Raw genomic sequence first — 16133 nt, 5'->3', positions numbered from 1 at the left:
AAATTTTAGGAATGGAACCAACCTTCATAGCTTGTTCAAGCTTAACAGATAAACTTGCTACAGCTTTCTGGGCACGTTCATATTCCTCACGTTGGCGTTTCAAAATTGGTGCTTTGGCTTCCACTTCTTTCACTATTTCATCTAGGTACTTATTAATTCTTTTGTTTTCTAGTTTCTCCAAAAGCAACTGATCCTGAGTTTCCACGTAAGCATTATAGAGCTGAAAGTAGACGAGGGGTTGTTTCAGATCTAACCACAACACCACAAATATTTAGTATATCTAGTTTTATAATAAACATTCTTTAACACTAACACAAAACGGCAATATTTATTATATGTTAGTTACACAGAACTAGGAACTAAAGAAAGTATTTCTTAGAATGATCCATTAATTTTAAGATGATTTTAAAAATAAGTTTTGGGAGAATTAAATTTCAAAGAGATTTGTATACCTTTGCCGAAGAAAAATAATTTAACAACATTTAATACCATTCTTACCTCAGTTAGTTTCATCCCAGGTTTCACTATCTTAGCTACAGCTGCTGCAGTAGGAGACATGGCTGCAAGTTCTTCTTCAGACAATATGGCTCCTGTGCCAACAAATATACATCTAGTATAATTTTGTAAAATTCCAAACTAAAAGTCATTAATAATTATTTCAAGATAAGTGACATGTACTGTACATTATATAGTGATTCCTATAAAAATTTTAAATATATGACATCAAAAAGTCATGTAACACATCAAATTCTAAAAATGACACAATAACCTGGGAATTTACAAGACTGTGTGTGATCAAATGGTATTTATATACTTGATTCTATAAAGATACAGAGTATTAATTTTAAAACAAATTCTATTAATATAACTTGATGGAGTTTCCTATATCACAGCATGACAAATACTATTAGTGAAATTAAATGACTTTTATGTAGGAAAGCTGTAGTATTTCAAGTCACTAACAAGCATCTATTAGGCATACCTTTACGTTTTGTGGCAGAAAGAAGGTCATTTACATTCTCTAATTCCTTCTCCAATTTCCCTATTTTCTCGAGCATTTCTTTTTCCATTTGATCCTTGGATTGCTCCACCTCTAGAAGATGATCTTGTATTGCTTTGTTGGCTAAAAAACAATTTTAAAGACCAAATATTCAAACATACAGTTAAAATTTTAGTTTACAAAATGCAATAGATCAGTCACTTCTCTCCTGAGCAGATAATATTAAATTTCTAGAGAGGCTTCAGCTGACAGTATCTATTGAAAGTTCTTGCTCTACTTTTAATTTTGTAATTGTCTTGGCCTGGTGTTTCTCCTTTTGATGTCTCTTACCCACAGTGAAAATAAGGAAACCCAAAGGGTAAAAAGTGGTTCTAGGCATATCTTTGATTTCGATTTTGATCTTTAATCCTAAGCAAAGGAAATTATTGGAAAAGACCATAAATATCGTACACTGAAAAAAGCAAACATTTGAGGAAATAAAAGACTTTACAAAATGCAAATGATAACTTAAAGAGGATGTCTTATTTATAAACCAAGAGTACTCAAACATACTTAATCAGAGTAAATGTTTCAAAAAAGAAAACTTTCTTATTAGAAATCAGGAAATTATACAAGACTATTAGATGAAAAATGAACAAAACCCCCTGCTGTCTGTATTTTCAAAAATACATAAACTTACTTTTGCTTAAGATATAATTCCGAATTTCCTAATCCAAAATTCTTTCTTCTGTACCTAATTTCATCCCAAATAAAGTCTAGCACCTAAATCCAATAATCTATACAAAACAAGGGTAAAAAGAAAAAAGACTATAATAACAAAAAAAATGTTCCCATAATCGAAAACACTTACCTTCACCAGCTTCTTTCAAAAGTTTGTGTAGTTCATCCACTGCCCGGGTGAGTTCATTGCTCTTTGCTTCTGAGTCATCAGCAGCACTCTAAAAGTTAATCTTAAAAAGTTACCTAACAGTCAACAATGCAACATTTAGATACTAACATGTGTGGTGGGATATTTACCTTGTACAAGTTAGAAAGTTTTATGTGTGCATTTAACTCATTGTGGAATTTCTCTTCCATACTGGCCTGTTGTTCCTTGGCCTGAAAAAATATAGCCCAATTATAGTAGTCTACTTTGAACTAAATTTAGAATGCTTATCAAATGACAAGATGAAAAATTCCATTTTTGTAAAGTCAGAGCTAAATCTAAAACACTCAAATTCAAATCGGTCTTCATGACAAAGATAAATTATAGATAAAATATTACTGATATTTTAAATTCAAAGTAAAATAATTAAACAAAAAAATTAACCCATACTCATTTTTTACATAGTATTTTCAATATAACATATAATTGCTATTTCTGATTCTATTTTGGCCTAGCTACAGCATATGGAAGTAGTACTCTCACTGCTTTATGGACTCAAGGACAGATTAAAACATGACATCATTTTGTGAAATAACAGCTTCATAAGTTCTTTAATATTTTGTAAAAAAGACTTTTTAATGGTCATATATACCTCTTTTAATTTGGTCAACAGATCCTCCACATGCTTTTGAAGATGTTCATTTGATGTTTTTAAGCCATTCATTTGTTCTTCCAGTCTAGAAACCTAAAAACAAAACATAGAGCAGAGTGAAAGGATGTCATATCAATTGAAATTACTCTGACATGAGGTTTATGCTGCTAAGGAAAAGCTGAGTAACTCCCCCTCCCCACCTGAAAAAGCAATTCAAATGTGCATATTTAAGAAAACTAAGAATAACTGCTCACAGAACAATGTTTAGATTTAGCTCACAAAAACTTATCACCACTTCTTAAACAAACACATATTTTAGGAAAGATACATCAAAACACAGTAGATACTATCCAGATTCAACAAAGAATCTTAAATTTTTTATGCAAATGCAACTGGTTGATTTCCTATGCCAAATGCTAATGCATTATTCGCATTTAACCACTAATCTTACAACTAATCAGGTACACAATACTGAATACATATTTAATAAACTAAAACGCAAATGTAAGTTATACTCAACATGAAGAAAAACAATTTTACTAACTTACCTCCTCTTTTTTATTTTCAAGATTACATTTAAGCTCTAGAATCTCATTCCCTTTTTCTCTTCCAAGGGCCAGAAGTTCATCAGTTTTGGTTTTCAACTCTGTATTCAGCCATGTATTCTGACTATGCAGCAATTCCTTTTCTTGCTCCAAGCGTTTTTCTCGATACTAAAGAAATCCAAGAAAATAACATCTACAGTTAAAGAAGATATACGATTATTCAAAAGATTTTGTCTGTAGCTAAGGGACACAAGCAGAATTTTATTTCAAAACAGAAATTAAGTATTTGCATAGATCCTTAACTAGAAAACATTAAGAACTGTAACAAACTTAAATTTCAAACAAGCAAAACAATTGAAATAGAATTGTCCTAATGTTTAATTTTCTGACATTAAAAACAAAACAAAATGCAGCTTTTAATTACTTTATTGCCTGTATTTGAAATTTAATTTAGGTGAGTTTTAATCAAAAGCTACAGTTTATGCATTAGGAATCATCTGTTACTTGCCTTAACAGAAACATCAGAAGCTTGAAGTTCATCCAATTTTAACTGAAGTTCACCCTTTGTTGTATTGCTTTCTTTAAGTTTTTCATTTAGACGTTTAACATCCTCTAGAATGGTGAAAAGAGAATTAAAAAATAATGACTAATTAACACTCAGGGGAACCAAATATCAAAAATATATTTCTAGGAATATAAATCTTTAATACAAAGTATGCACAGCTGGCCCTTGAATAACAGAGTATGGAACTGTGCAGATTCACTTCCACTCATATTTTCTTCAATAAATATATTGGACCTTTTTCCCAAAAACTTACAACAATTTGAAAACCTCAGAGACCACAGACCAATCCAGGCAGCCCAGAAATGGAAACAAACTAAGAAAAAGCTACTGTAAGTGCATAAAATATATGTAGATATTAGTGTATTTTATCATTTACTACCATTAAGATATGCACAAATCTATGAAACAAACTTAAAAATTTTATCAAAAGTTATACCAACAGTACACAACCTCATTTGTAATCAACAGAAATATAAACAAATGTACAGATGCTTTATTAAACCATAACTGCATAAACTGTAATACATACTATATTCCTGTAATACTTTCATAGCCACCTCCTGATACTACTGCAGTAAGCGCAAGTGTTTTGAGTATCTGTATGGAATGCTGTGTGACTCTAACGTGAGCAGTTTCTCTCTAGTAAATTGCATAATGCAGAAAACAGTAATCTTTTGAAGTTTTTGCATATTTGTCATTGTGTTTAGTGCAATACCATAAACCTTGAAACCTTTTGAAGTTTTTGCATATTTGTCATTGTGTTTAGTGCAATACCATAAACCTTGAAATCTTTTGAAGTTTTTGCATATTTGTCATCGTGTTTAGTGCAATACCATAAACCTTGAATAACAACACAGGATCCATAAGAAGTGCCACAAGTGATGCTGGAAGTGTAAGAAGCAGAGAAATGTCATGACAATATTTTAAAGAGTTGAATTGTTTGATATGTACCATAGATTGAGGAATGCAGCTATGGTTGCCCACCATTTCAAGACGAATGAATCCAGTATAAAGACCGTTGTTTTTTTGAAAAAAAAAAAAAAAAAGGGAGAAAATTCATGAAGCCATCACTGCAGCTACTCCAGCAAGCATAAAAAAGTGCATTTCTGCAAAATACCTTCCTATCTCGTATTGAAAATGCAGCTTTTATGGGGTGCAGGATTGCTATCACATACCTATAGACTCTAATATGATTCGAGGTAAAACAATTATTATATGACAATTTAAAGCAAAAGGAAGGTGACAGATCTAAAGCTGGAGATTTTAATGCCGGCAAAGGATGGTTTGATAATTTTAGAAAGAGGTTTGACTTAAAGAAAAGTCAAGAAAACAGAAGCAGCACGTTCTGTCAACCAAGAAACAGCAGATGTTGTTAAGAAAATCATTGAGAAAGGTTATATCCCTGCACCAGGTTTTTAATGCAGATGGAAGTGTCCTATTCTGGAAAAAAAAAAAATGCCACGAAAGATATTTATTAGTAAGAAAGAGAAGGGAGTACCAGGATTAGGGCAGGAAGGGATAGGCTAACTCTACCACATTGCGCAAATGCAGTCAGGTTTATGATAAGGACTGCCCCTATTTATAAAGCTGTTAACCCCAGGGCCCAAAGGAAAAAGATAAAAACCAGCTGCCTGTCTTTTGGTTACACAAGAAGAAGACCTGGACAGTGAGAGACCCCTTTCTCTGAACTGGTTCCACTCATGCTTTGTCCCTGAAGTCAGAAAGTACCTTGCCTTTTTTTTTTTTTTTTTTTTGGAGACAGAGTCTCACTCTATCCCCCAGGCTGGAGTGCAGTGGCATGATCTCCGCTCACTGCAACCTCTGCCTCCCTGGTTCACACAATTCTCACACGAGCCTCCTGAGTAGCTGGGACTACAGGCGAATACCACCACGCCCAGCTAATTTTTGTATTTTTAGTAGAGACGGGGTTTTGCCATGTTGGCCAGGCTGGTCTCGAACTCCTGATATCAGGTAAGCCACCTGCCTCGGCCTCCCAAAGTGCTGGGATTACAGGCATGAGCCACCGTGCCAGGGCAAGGGGCTACCTTTAAAGTTCTTTTGATTTTAGACACTGTCCCTGGCCCCAGAACCCAGGAGTTCAACATGGAAGGTGTCAAAGCAGTCTACTTGCTCCCAAACATGTTTCTAATTCAGCCTTTAGATCGGGGTCATAAGGACCTTTACGGCTCAGTAGAGATGACACCTTGTGGAAAAAAAATGTCAACACTGTGGAAGAGTACCCCAACAGAGAAAATACCATGAAAGTTTTAAAGGATAACACAATTGAAGAGGCCATCTCTGTTACAGAAAAAGTTATGAAAGCCATCAAGGCTAATATAATAAATTCCTGTTGGAGGAAACCGTCCAGATGTTGTGCATGATGTCACAAAATTTATAACAGAGCCAATCAAGGGAATCATGAAAGAGATTGTGGATATGGCAAAAAAGGTGGGATGAAGGGTTTCAAGATATGGACCTTGGAGATATCCAAGAGCTAACAGATACCATATCAGAGAAATTAACAGAAGATGACTGGATGGAAATGAGTGCTTCAAAACCAGTGCGAGACAATGAGGAAAAAGAACGTAGAACTAGCAGTGTCAGAAAACAAATCGATAACAGACTATCTGGCGGAAGGGTTCTGATTATCCAAGACTGTTTTTGATTTCTTTTATGACATAGACCGTTTTCTTATATGGGCACTGAAACTACAGCGAATGGTGGAAGGAAAGTTACATTGAGTGTGCCTCCCTCTCCTGCCTCCCGCTTCTACCTTTGGCACCTGAGCCAGCAAGACCAACCCCTATTCTTCAGCCTAGGTAATGTAAAGACAAGGAGGATGAAGATGGTTGTGATGATCCATTTCCATTTAATGAACAGTAAATGTATTTTCTCTTCCTTATGATTTTCTTAACATTTTTTTTCTCCACTTTATTGAAGCAGCACAGTAACACAGATCACAAACAAAACGTATGACAATCTGCTGTGTATGCTATTGGTAAGTTATTTCTAGTTAACAGCAGTAGTTAAGTTTTTGGGGAGTCAAAAGTTACACATAAATTTTCAACTGGGGGGGGTCAGCAGCCCTAACCACTGTGTTGTTTAAGGGTCAACTGTAGCTCTCCACTCCCTTATTTTAACTTGTTTCTGCCATAGTTAATTACAAATTCAATTTCTACAAATAGATGACAAAAAATTGAAATTTGTGTATCCAAACCTGTGAATTATCCAAGTTTCTTTATTTTAAATATAGTATCTTAAGTAAGTTAAATATTCAACATCAACCTTAATTTTCCTGATATATATCCAAAGATCTATTAAAATTTTATAAATAACCATTAAGCTAAAAAGCAATGATAAATATAAAAACCTTCTACTCAATATAGAATATACATTTTTTTAAAACTACCTATTAAATATCTAGATTTTACGAATTCCTTTAATTGTAACTACCACTTGTTGATCAACACACTCAGCAAGAATTTTGAAGGAACTCTCGTGAGACTGGGAAAGTATACCTAACTAATGGAATATTATTGTATAATGACATAAATATCTGAGAATTCTTTCTTTTATAGAAATAAAAAGGTTTCAAAAACCACACACACACACAAAAAAGGACCCCAAAAACTTCTTTTTTTTTTTTTTTTAACACAGAGTCTCGCTCTGTCGCCCAGGCTGGAGTGCAGTGACACAATCTTGGCTCACTGCAACCTCCACCTCCTGGGTTTCAGCAATTCTCTGCCTGAGCCTCCCAAGTAGCTGGGATTATAGATGCGTGCCACCATGACCAGCTAATTTTTGTTATTTTTAGTAGAGACAAGGTTTCACCATCATGGCCAAGCTGTTCTTGGACTTCTGACCTCATGATCCACCCGCCTCGGCCTCCCAAAGTGCTGGGATTACAGGCATCAGCCACCATGCCCGGCCACCAAAGGAAACTTCTTACCATTAACTGCTTCAGAGTCAAGTTCACCTGACTACATCAGTTGTATTATATACTATAGTCTATGTTTATGTGTTTTATGTCCCTGTCTCCTTCAATTTGTTTATAAATATGAGCTGAGTATAGGTTCTTATATTGCATGCTTATTATATAGCAAGGATGTCCATATGAAATGAAGAACAGTAGTTCAGTCTTTGCAAATGAACATTTAAAGTGCTTCCAATTTGATACTATGCATAGCATTATAGTAAAAATCTTTGCATGGAAAATTTGGTCCAAATTACTACTTCTCTGAGATGTTCTTCATTTCTTGCACTTTCTAGACACTTCTTTAAACACTTGATAATGATTTAAAGATAAATGAGTATGAGAAATAATAGGATATTACAACTCTATACTCAACCATAACAAAAAAATATCAGCAACAGAAATGGGCTGAGTATTAACTCCTAGCATTATCAGAAGAAAAATAAAGCAATGGAACTAAAAGCTAAAAGCACTTCTTCATACCTGTTGAGTATTCAAGTTCTTGAGATAGTCTCTCATTGGTTCTAATTAAGTCTCTTTTCTCAGCTTCTAATTCTTCTTTTGTTCTTGTGAATTGGCTCTGTTATATAAAGGAGTAATAAATAAGAAAATCAAGTAGAGCAATACAGGAAAGTAAACATAGAATTGTCACTTTAGTTAACATCAGCTGCAGTTTAAATGATTGGCTTTCTCTTATAATTTACACATCAAAAAATTAAAAATATCCATAATTCCAATGTTTCTATTTAAGTTTTGGATTTTTAAAACATTTTTACCAGGCTTATGAAAATTTTTCTCATATCTCTTTTAATCACAAGGAAATGTCCTAATAACTTAGAATATCACTGTATTTACACCTTAGTTCAAACTATTTTTCAAGAAAGATTTCTAAAAATTGAATTACTTAAAACTTTTAATATATTTTGTCAGCCGGGTGCAGTGGCTCATGCCTGTAATCACAGCACTTTGGGAAATCAAGCTGGGCGGATCATTTGAATCTAGGAGTTCAAGACCAGCTTGGGCAACACGGCAAAACCCCATCTCTACAAGTAGAAAAAAAACAGCCAGGCATGGTGGCATGTGCCTGCAGTCCCACCTACTCAGGAAGCTGAGGTGGGATGATCATTTGAGGCCGGGAGGCGGAGGTTGCAGTGAGCCGAGACTGCATCACTGCACTCTAGCCTGAGTGACAGAGCGAGACCCTGTCTCAAAAACAAAAAACCAAAAAACTTGTCAAACTGCTTCCCAGCAAGACAATGGCAATTTATATGCCGTTGAGAAATACCAATCTCAAGCTACCTATGCCAGAACTGTAGGTTGCCTTTTAATATTCTTGTTTCCTGTGTAGGAGCTTTTTAATTTGATACAGCTCCATTTAATTCTTTTTGCAGCTTGAACTACTGATGTAATATCCAAACAATCATTACCAAGGCCAATGTCAAGAATCTTTCCCCTATGTTCACTTCTGAGTTTTATGGCTTCAGATTTTACATTTAGATCGTTTATCCATTTTGGCTCGACTTTAGTATATGATGCACAAACATCCAACATTCATTTCTTCAAATGTGGAAATCCAGTTTTCCCAACACCATTAATGAGGAGACAATCCCGTCTCCTTTGTATCTTCTTGGCACCCTTGTTGAAATTAGTTGACCATACGTTTGGATTGATTTCTGGGCTCTCTATTCCATTGGTCATGTTTCTGTTTTTATGTCAGTACTGTACTATTTGGATTACTATAGTTTTATAACACTTTTCTAAATCATGAAGTATGATGCCTCCAACTTTGTTTTTCTTGCTCAGTATTGCTTTGGTTATTCAGGATTTTTTAACTGATTCCATCAGAAGTTTAGATTTTTTTTTTTTCTCTATTTCTGTGAAGAGTGCCACTGGAATTTTGACAGGATTGGGCTGAATCTTTATACCACTTTATATAGTGTGGACATTATAGCAATATGAATTCTTCTTAACTATGAGTATGGGATATCTTTCCAATTATTTGCATCTTCAATTTATTTCATCAATGTTATATCATTTTTAGTATACGAATCTTTCACCTCTCAGGTTAAATTTATTCCTAAGTTGTTTTTTGGTTTTTTGATGGTACCCTAAGGAAACTGCTGTCTCGATTTCTTTTTCAGCTAGGTCATTATTTGTGTATAGAAATGCTACAAGATTTTTTAATATTGATTTTGTATCCTGCAACTGTATAAATTTACTTATTAGCTCTGACAGGTTTTTGTGGAATCTTTTGCGGTTTTCTACATATAGGATCATATAATCTATAAGTAGAGATAATTTTATTTCTTCCTTTCCAATTTGGGTGCATTTTATTTCCTTGTCTGATTGCTCTCGCTGGTACTTCCAGTACTATACTGAATACAAATGGCGAGTGGGCATCCCGGCCTTCCATTGGATCTTAGTGAAAAAGTTTTCAGTTTCTTTTTTTCAGCCATCAAGCAGTTAAATAATTTCTATTACTTTTTAAGTTGCTTCACGGATTTTTTTCCTGCAAAATTTTATGTGACTGTGTGCACACTATTTTCTTGGGCTACAGATCCATAGCTTTTATAAGATTTATAAAGATTTTGTGACAGTTCTGCTTTCTTTCCAAAAGATTAAGAACCTCCGTATTGGGTTTTATTTCTGGACCGCCTTTTATTCTCTGTACTGATTCTTATATCAGCATTGTAATGTTTTAATAACCATAGCTTTATAAAACATTTGAATATGTGGCTATGCAAGTATTTTTAAACTGATACTTCCTTTTTTAGAAGCATCCTAGCTACACTATGCTTTTTTTTCCCCAATCATCTTTAGAACTACATTAACAAGTTTCTGGCTATCTGAGTTGGATTTAAGAGTCAAAATGTATTACCAACACATTAATTTGGAAACCATTTCCATCCAGAAATTTGTAATATCTTCATTTATAAAGGTATATTCTCACAGTTTTCAGAAAAGTATTTGAGTTTTATTGGGTATTGAGTTTTTCTTCATATAAATACATTTCTTACAAAGCCTTTCTAGGTATATTACGAGGCTTTTTTGCTCCCATTCAGATTTTGGAAGTAAATTTTTTTTTCCCTTCAGAAATTTGAAGAAATTATCTTTTAACAGCAAATAAAATGTAAATTTTAAAAAAGCAATGGCAAAAGTATAAAGTTGTATCTGGTTAAAAAATAACTGCATGTGACCACTTTAACAAATTTGTCAGCAATCCCTGGGATCATATTCAAACTGTTATTCTTACAAAACTACCCTAAAGAAATGATTACCAATGTGGATTCACCCAAATCCCCAACTATATCACATTTGGTGTAATACCTGGACTACAGTAAGCATTCAACAGATAATTTCTGTTGAGTAAAAGAAATGTCCAGTCTATCAATAAAACATAGATCCAATTAAGGAATTTATATATACTTATTTTTGTCGGTAGCTTCTCCTAAGAGGACATCAGTTACATCTTCCCATGGACTAATAACTAATAAACAATCAGAATAGAATGTCTCTTCAAGTAACACATCTACAATGAGCTTATTCAAAGAAATATCTCTTACCTGAATGGCAATATTGCGATCCTGAGCAATTTCAAGTTCTTTGTTTTTCTCAGTTAGTGCCTTCAGCTGATTGCCTGGATAAAAGGAATTTTATGAATACATACACATTTGCTTAAAACTTGCAATGAGTATTTTTATGCAACTGCCAACCTTACACATTTTAAAAATGAAAAAACAGAAGCCCAGAAGGACTGCATGCACATCACATTTCAAATTCATGAATACATTCAAAATTTACTGTGTTCTAGACCAAAATTTTAAATATGCTATCCTGTCTCCAAATCAAATGTATAATAATCCTAGCCAACATTTATGGGGAAAGTCATATGCAATTAGTAATTCCTTTATTTTTCAATGCCATCTTCTAAGTCAACATATATCATAAGAAACAGTGACCTGTATTTAGCAACACGAAAATGCAGTTAAAAAGATAGGATCAAGAGAGAAAATAGCATTTAAACTATATAACATGTATATACAGCAAATCACAATAATGAATATTTGCAATTCCTATCGTGTTTATCACTCTACATACAGCCTTTAAAGAAAAAAAATATTATGCTTGATAACACACTTATCAATTTCTCAATTGCCACTCAAAATGGGCTCTTTTCCCTTACACACAGTTTCTCTTCTAAACATAGGCTAACTAGAAAAAATATAATTTTTGAAATTTTTCCAAAAATATACATTGTGAAACTGTATTTCACTAAAATACATATGCTGGTAATTTAATAAGCAAATACATTATAATTAATTCTAATCTTAACTACTATTTAAAGAGGACCCCATTAAATGGGTCTAAATTTTCTATTTTGTTTTAACATTATTTACCGCTTTCCAGACTTACTGATCCACAGTACATAAAAACACACACACATATTAACTGTATACCACAGGAAGGTATCTGATGTATCTGTAGGTTCCTCCCTTTGTCTCTTCTCCCAGATCTCATAAAAGCTGTCTTCACAATCATTTTTCTCAAATTCCTCGGCACTACTACCAAACAGATCTTCCTATTATGCCTAGGCAAAACTACAAAGATAATGAACCAGATCTAGCTATATATGCTCCATCACACATGTATGCATATACATTATGTTTTTAAAATGAGGTGTACCAAAAGTAGCTGAAAAAAGTTATAACCTAAATAGTTGATGGTCATGGACCCATTAAGAAAGAAAGTTGCAATTTTAATCATTCCTTTGATTATGAACTTCCTGTGTTCCTTCTCCAACAATCACATTAAAACTGAACTATATTAAATATCATTTAATTATGCCAGCCAGGGACGGTGGCAATCCCAGCACTTTGGGAGGCCGAGGCGGGAGTATCACTCGAGGCCAGGAGTTCAAGACCAGCCTGGCCAACATGGCGAACCACTCTATCTACTAAAAATGCAAAAATTAGCTGGACCTGGTGGTACATGCCTGTAATCCCAGCTACTCAGGAGGCTGAGGCACAAGAATCTTCTGAACCCGTGAGGCAGAGGTTGCAGAGAGCCAAGATCGCACCACTGCACTCTGGCCTGGGCAACAGAGTGAGACTCTGTCTCCAAAAACAAAAACAAACAAAAAAATTAATTATGCCTCTATAGAGATTTTTCCTAATGTTCTGACGTTTGCTTTCTTAAATCAGAAGTAGTCTACAGCCAGACCACCCTGAGGCACCCAATCTTGTCTGATCTCGGAAGCTAAACAGGGCCGGGCCTGGTTAGAACTTGGATGGTAGAAGCAAAGCACAGGACATATCATCCTCCTAAGAAATGTCAAGATCTTTAACATCTTGTGGGGAAAAGAGAGATCAGACTGTTACTGTGTATATATAGAAAGAAGTAGACATAAGAGACTCCATTTTGTTCTATATTTGAGATGCTGTTAATCTGTGAACCTACCCCCAACCTTGTCCTTGCAAGAGACTGTGCTGTGGGGACTCAAGGTTTAAAGGATTTGGGGCTGTGCAGGGTGTGCTTTGTTAAACAAGTGCCTGAAGGCAGTATGCTTGTGAAAAGTCATCACCATTCTCTTAATCTCAAGTACCCACGGACACATACACTGCAGGTTGCAGGGACCTCTGCCTAGGAAAGCTAGGTATTGTCCAAGGTTTCTCCCCATGTGATAGTCTGAAATACGGCCTCGTGGGAAGGGAAAGACCTGATCGTCCCCCAGTCTGTCACCCATGAAGGGTATGTGCTAAGGAGGAAAGAAGAGGAAAGAAGTATAAGAGGAAAGAAGGCCTCTTGGCAGTTAAGATAAACAAAAGCATCTATCTCCTGCCCGTCCCTGGGCAATGGAACACCCTGGGCAATGGAACATCTTGGTGTAAAACCCTATTGTATGTTCTGTTTATTGAGAAAGGAGAAAACCGCCTTAGGGCTGAAGGTGGGAAGTGCTAGCAGCAATGCTGCTCTTTATGCACTAAAAAGGTTTATGGAGACGTCTGTATGCATATCAAGGCACAGCACTTTTCCTTAAACTTATTCATGTCACAGAGATCTTTATTCATATGTCTTACTGCTGGCGTGGGTCCTCTGTATGGTGAGCAGGGTCCCCTGGGCCCACTTTTTCTTTCTCTATACTTTGTCTCTGTGTCTCATTTCTTTTCTTAAGTCTCTCGTTCCACCTAAGGAGAAAGGCCCACAGGTGTGGAGGGGCAGGCCACCCCTTCAAACATCTTGTGAGGTTTCTAAAACTTAATGATGTAAGAAAACTAAGAAAGAGATTAGCTATCAATCTTTTATAGGAACTAGGCCTTAAAGGGGAAATATCCTGAGATTCACAGATATTTATAAAAATTATTTAAAAAGTTAAAACATAAATATAATGAAATCAATAGGCTTTGATTCTTCAACATAAAAACAAGCCACTCTCTACTTCTTTAGTTACATAACACTTCCACCTTTTAAAAAATATTTCAAGAACTCTTATCTCATTTGATTTACAAAGCTGTCTAAGTAGACAGGTATGTGGGTCTAGCCATTTTATAAACAATAATCAGATACTGTTAAGATTTACATGTGGCAAAAGCGTTTTTAATAGCAAAATCAGAATAAGAATCCAGGCCGCCCGTCCATTAAGTTCTGTGTTCTTACAAAATCTTTACTACTAAGTGAAAAATCAAAATATCACCATAATAAAAACCAATGATGCTTAATCAGTATCTTCATATTTAGTAAGTAAATGTTTCCCAAGTATATAAAGGAGTCTCTGAAGATTTCAATACTCCAAGAATACTTACAAAGACGAACTAAATACTTACTGAGTTTCTCTAGCTCAAGCCGCAAGCTTTGACACTCCCGGGTTTCATTCACAAGTCTCTCCTGACTGTGAGACAACCTCTTTTCTATTTCAAAATACTGTTGTTCTACAGCAGACAAGCAAAAAACAACAAAATCAAACACATGTACATACATTGTCAATACTGTTATTTATTTATTTCTAATAACCTCGAATTTAAAATTTAAGGTATAGTACTAGAATTGCACTTCACGTAACAGAATCTGAGTAAAGATAAATAGACTGAGCACTGAAAAGGACTTAGAGTATTTCCAAATGACTTACATGACAAAAAATAAAAATAAAAATAAGGCCTAAAAGGGACTTTACAAATGAATGTCTTTAAGGCAGGTAACATGTCTCATTTATCTTAGTATTTTCTCCAGACATCAGTAAACTGCTTACCATGAAGTATTTATTAAACGAGAAAAAATTGTTTAGACAAAAAAAAAAAAATGCTTTGTTTTAAAAGGCTTCTTTTATAGTAGTCAAGATATTACCTGAAAGCATAAAACTACTAAATTTACGTAAATGTGTAAACTTCCCAAGGGAAGGGATTGAATATCGTGCTCAGCATAGTATCAGGAACATGTAAGGCACTCAATATTTACGGTGCAAATTAATACATAGAATGCAACGTACTACTCAGCTCTGAGATCAGAGAACTAATTTTCAAAGTCAATTCTGCTTGACAGTTACACTTATTTTTACTTTTTTTTTTTTTTTTTTTTGAAACGGAGTCTCCCTCTGCAGCCCAGGCTGGAGTGCAGTGGCCGGATCTCAGCTCACTGCAAGCTCCGCCTCCCGGGTTCACGCCATTCCCCTGCCTCAGCCTCCCGAATAGCAGGGACAACAGGCGCCCGCCACCACCTACAGCTAATTTTTTTTTTTTTTGTATTTTTAGTAGAGACAGGGTTTCACCGTGTTAGCCAGGATGGTCTCGATCTCCTGACCTCGTGATCCGCCCGCCTCGGCTTCCCAAAGTGCTGGGATTACAGGCGTGAGCCAATGCGCCCAGCAGACAGTTACACTTTTTTTGAAGTAAAAACTTGCTCAGAATTTCCAGTCAACTTAGCAAGAACAGCATTAACTTCCCCAAACAAATGGTAAACCAAAACACATTATCAGTAAGTTTGTATTTTACTAATGGTAATTACTATATTCTTCATATTTTTTCAAGGATGTTCAAGCCATTATTGTCAGTAACTTTCTTACTTAAAGGCCTACTTTAGGTAATTACAAGAAAATTTTAATGTTTTCTATCAAACTCCAACTTTTTGAGAGAAATCAGATACATTAAATTTATGTACTGCACGTTCACTGTGTTTCCAGCGCTCTTATGCACCTAATATTCATTTTCGTAAACATCTAATTCATTCTGGGGCCACGGGACGACGCACACACTAAGAACAAGTGCACAGAGTGGTCAATTTGGCAAAGGCCTAGAATGCAGGTGACTAGAAAATAGGGCGGAGCCACTACCAGTTGAAGTGCAACAAAACATATAAGGTACTCCAGGCTCAGAGAGATGGGTTAGCAGACTCCAGCCAAGTCTGTTTCCCGTTTGTCGGACGAAGAGAAATAAGAGTCCCTATATGAGCCTACCCTAATGACAAAGAAAATGGTACTAAACTTAGATTCAGATTTTATTTTTCAAAGGCTTCTTATCAAACTGTAAGGAGCAGGAAAGCGAAG

General features: G+C 35.1%; 1 protein-coding gene across 2 annotated transcripts in view; it reads right to left on the bottom strand.

Annotated features, from left to right (window-relative positions):
- The window catches only part of TPR (translocated promoter region, nuclear basket protein), a 65159-nt gene that overhangs the window by 48015 nt on the left and 1011 nt on the right, over nucleotides 1-16133 (bottom strand). For both annotated transcript variants that reach the window (XM_025377946.1, XM_025377955.1), the window contains exons 3-13: nucleotides 14422-14526; nucleotides 11164-11237; nucleotides 8084-8180; nucleotides 3571-3674; nucleotides 3066-3230; nucleotides 2518-2610; nucleotides 2018-2098; nucleotides 1851-1938; nucleotides 983-1123; nucleotides 499-590; nucleotides 23-220 (exon numbers count right to left, since the gene is read on the bottom strand). In XM_025377946.1, the coding sequence (XP_025233731.1) occupies nucleotides 23-220; nucleotides 499-590; nucleotides 983-1123; nucleotides 1851-1938; nucleotides 2018-2098; nucleotides 2518-2610; nucleotides 3066-3230; nucleotides 3571-3674; nucleotides 8084-8180; nucleotides 11164-11237; nucleotides 14422-14526 (1238 nt within the window). The remainder of the gene's footprint in view (nucleotides 1-22; nucleotides 221-498; nucleotides 591-982; nucleotides 1124-1850; nucleotides 1939-2017; nucleotides 2099-2517; nucleotides 2611-3065; nucleotides 3231-3570; nucleotides 3675-8083; nucleotides 8181-11163; nucleotides 11238-14421; nucleotides 14527-16133) is intronic.

This window comes from Theropithecus gelada, chromosome 1, assembly GCF_003255815.1.
Source record: "Theropithecus gelada isolate Dixy chromosome 1, Tgel_1.0, whole genome shotgun sequence".
Lineage (NCBI taxonomy): Eukaryota > Metazoa > Chordata > Mammalia > Primates > Cercopithecidae > Theropithecus > Theropithecus gelada.
Note: the sequence above shows the minus strand (reverse complement) of the source record. Positions and strands in the feature narration are given on the sequence as shown.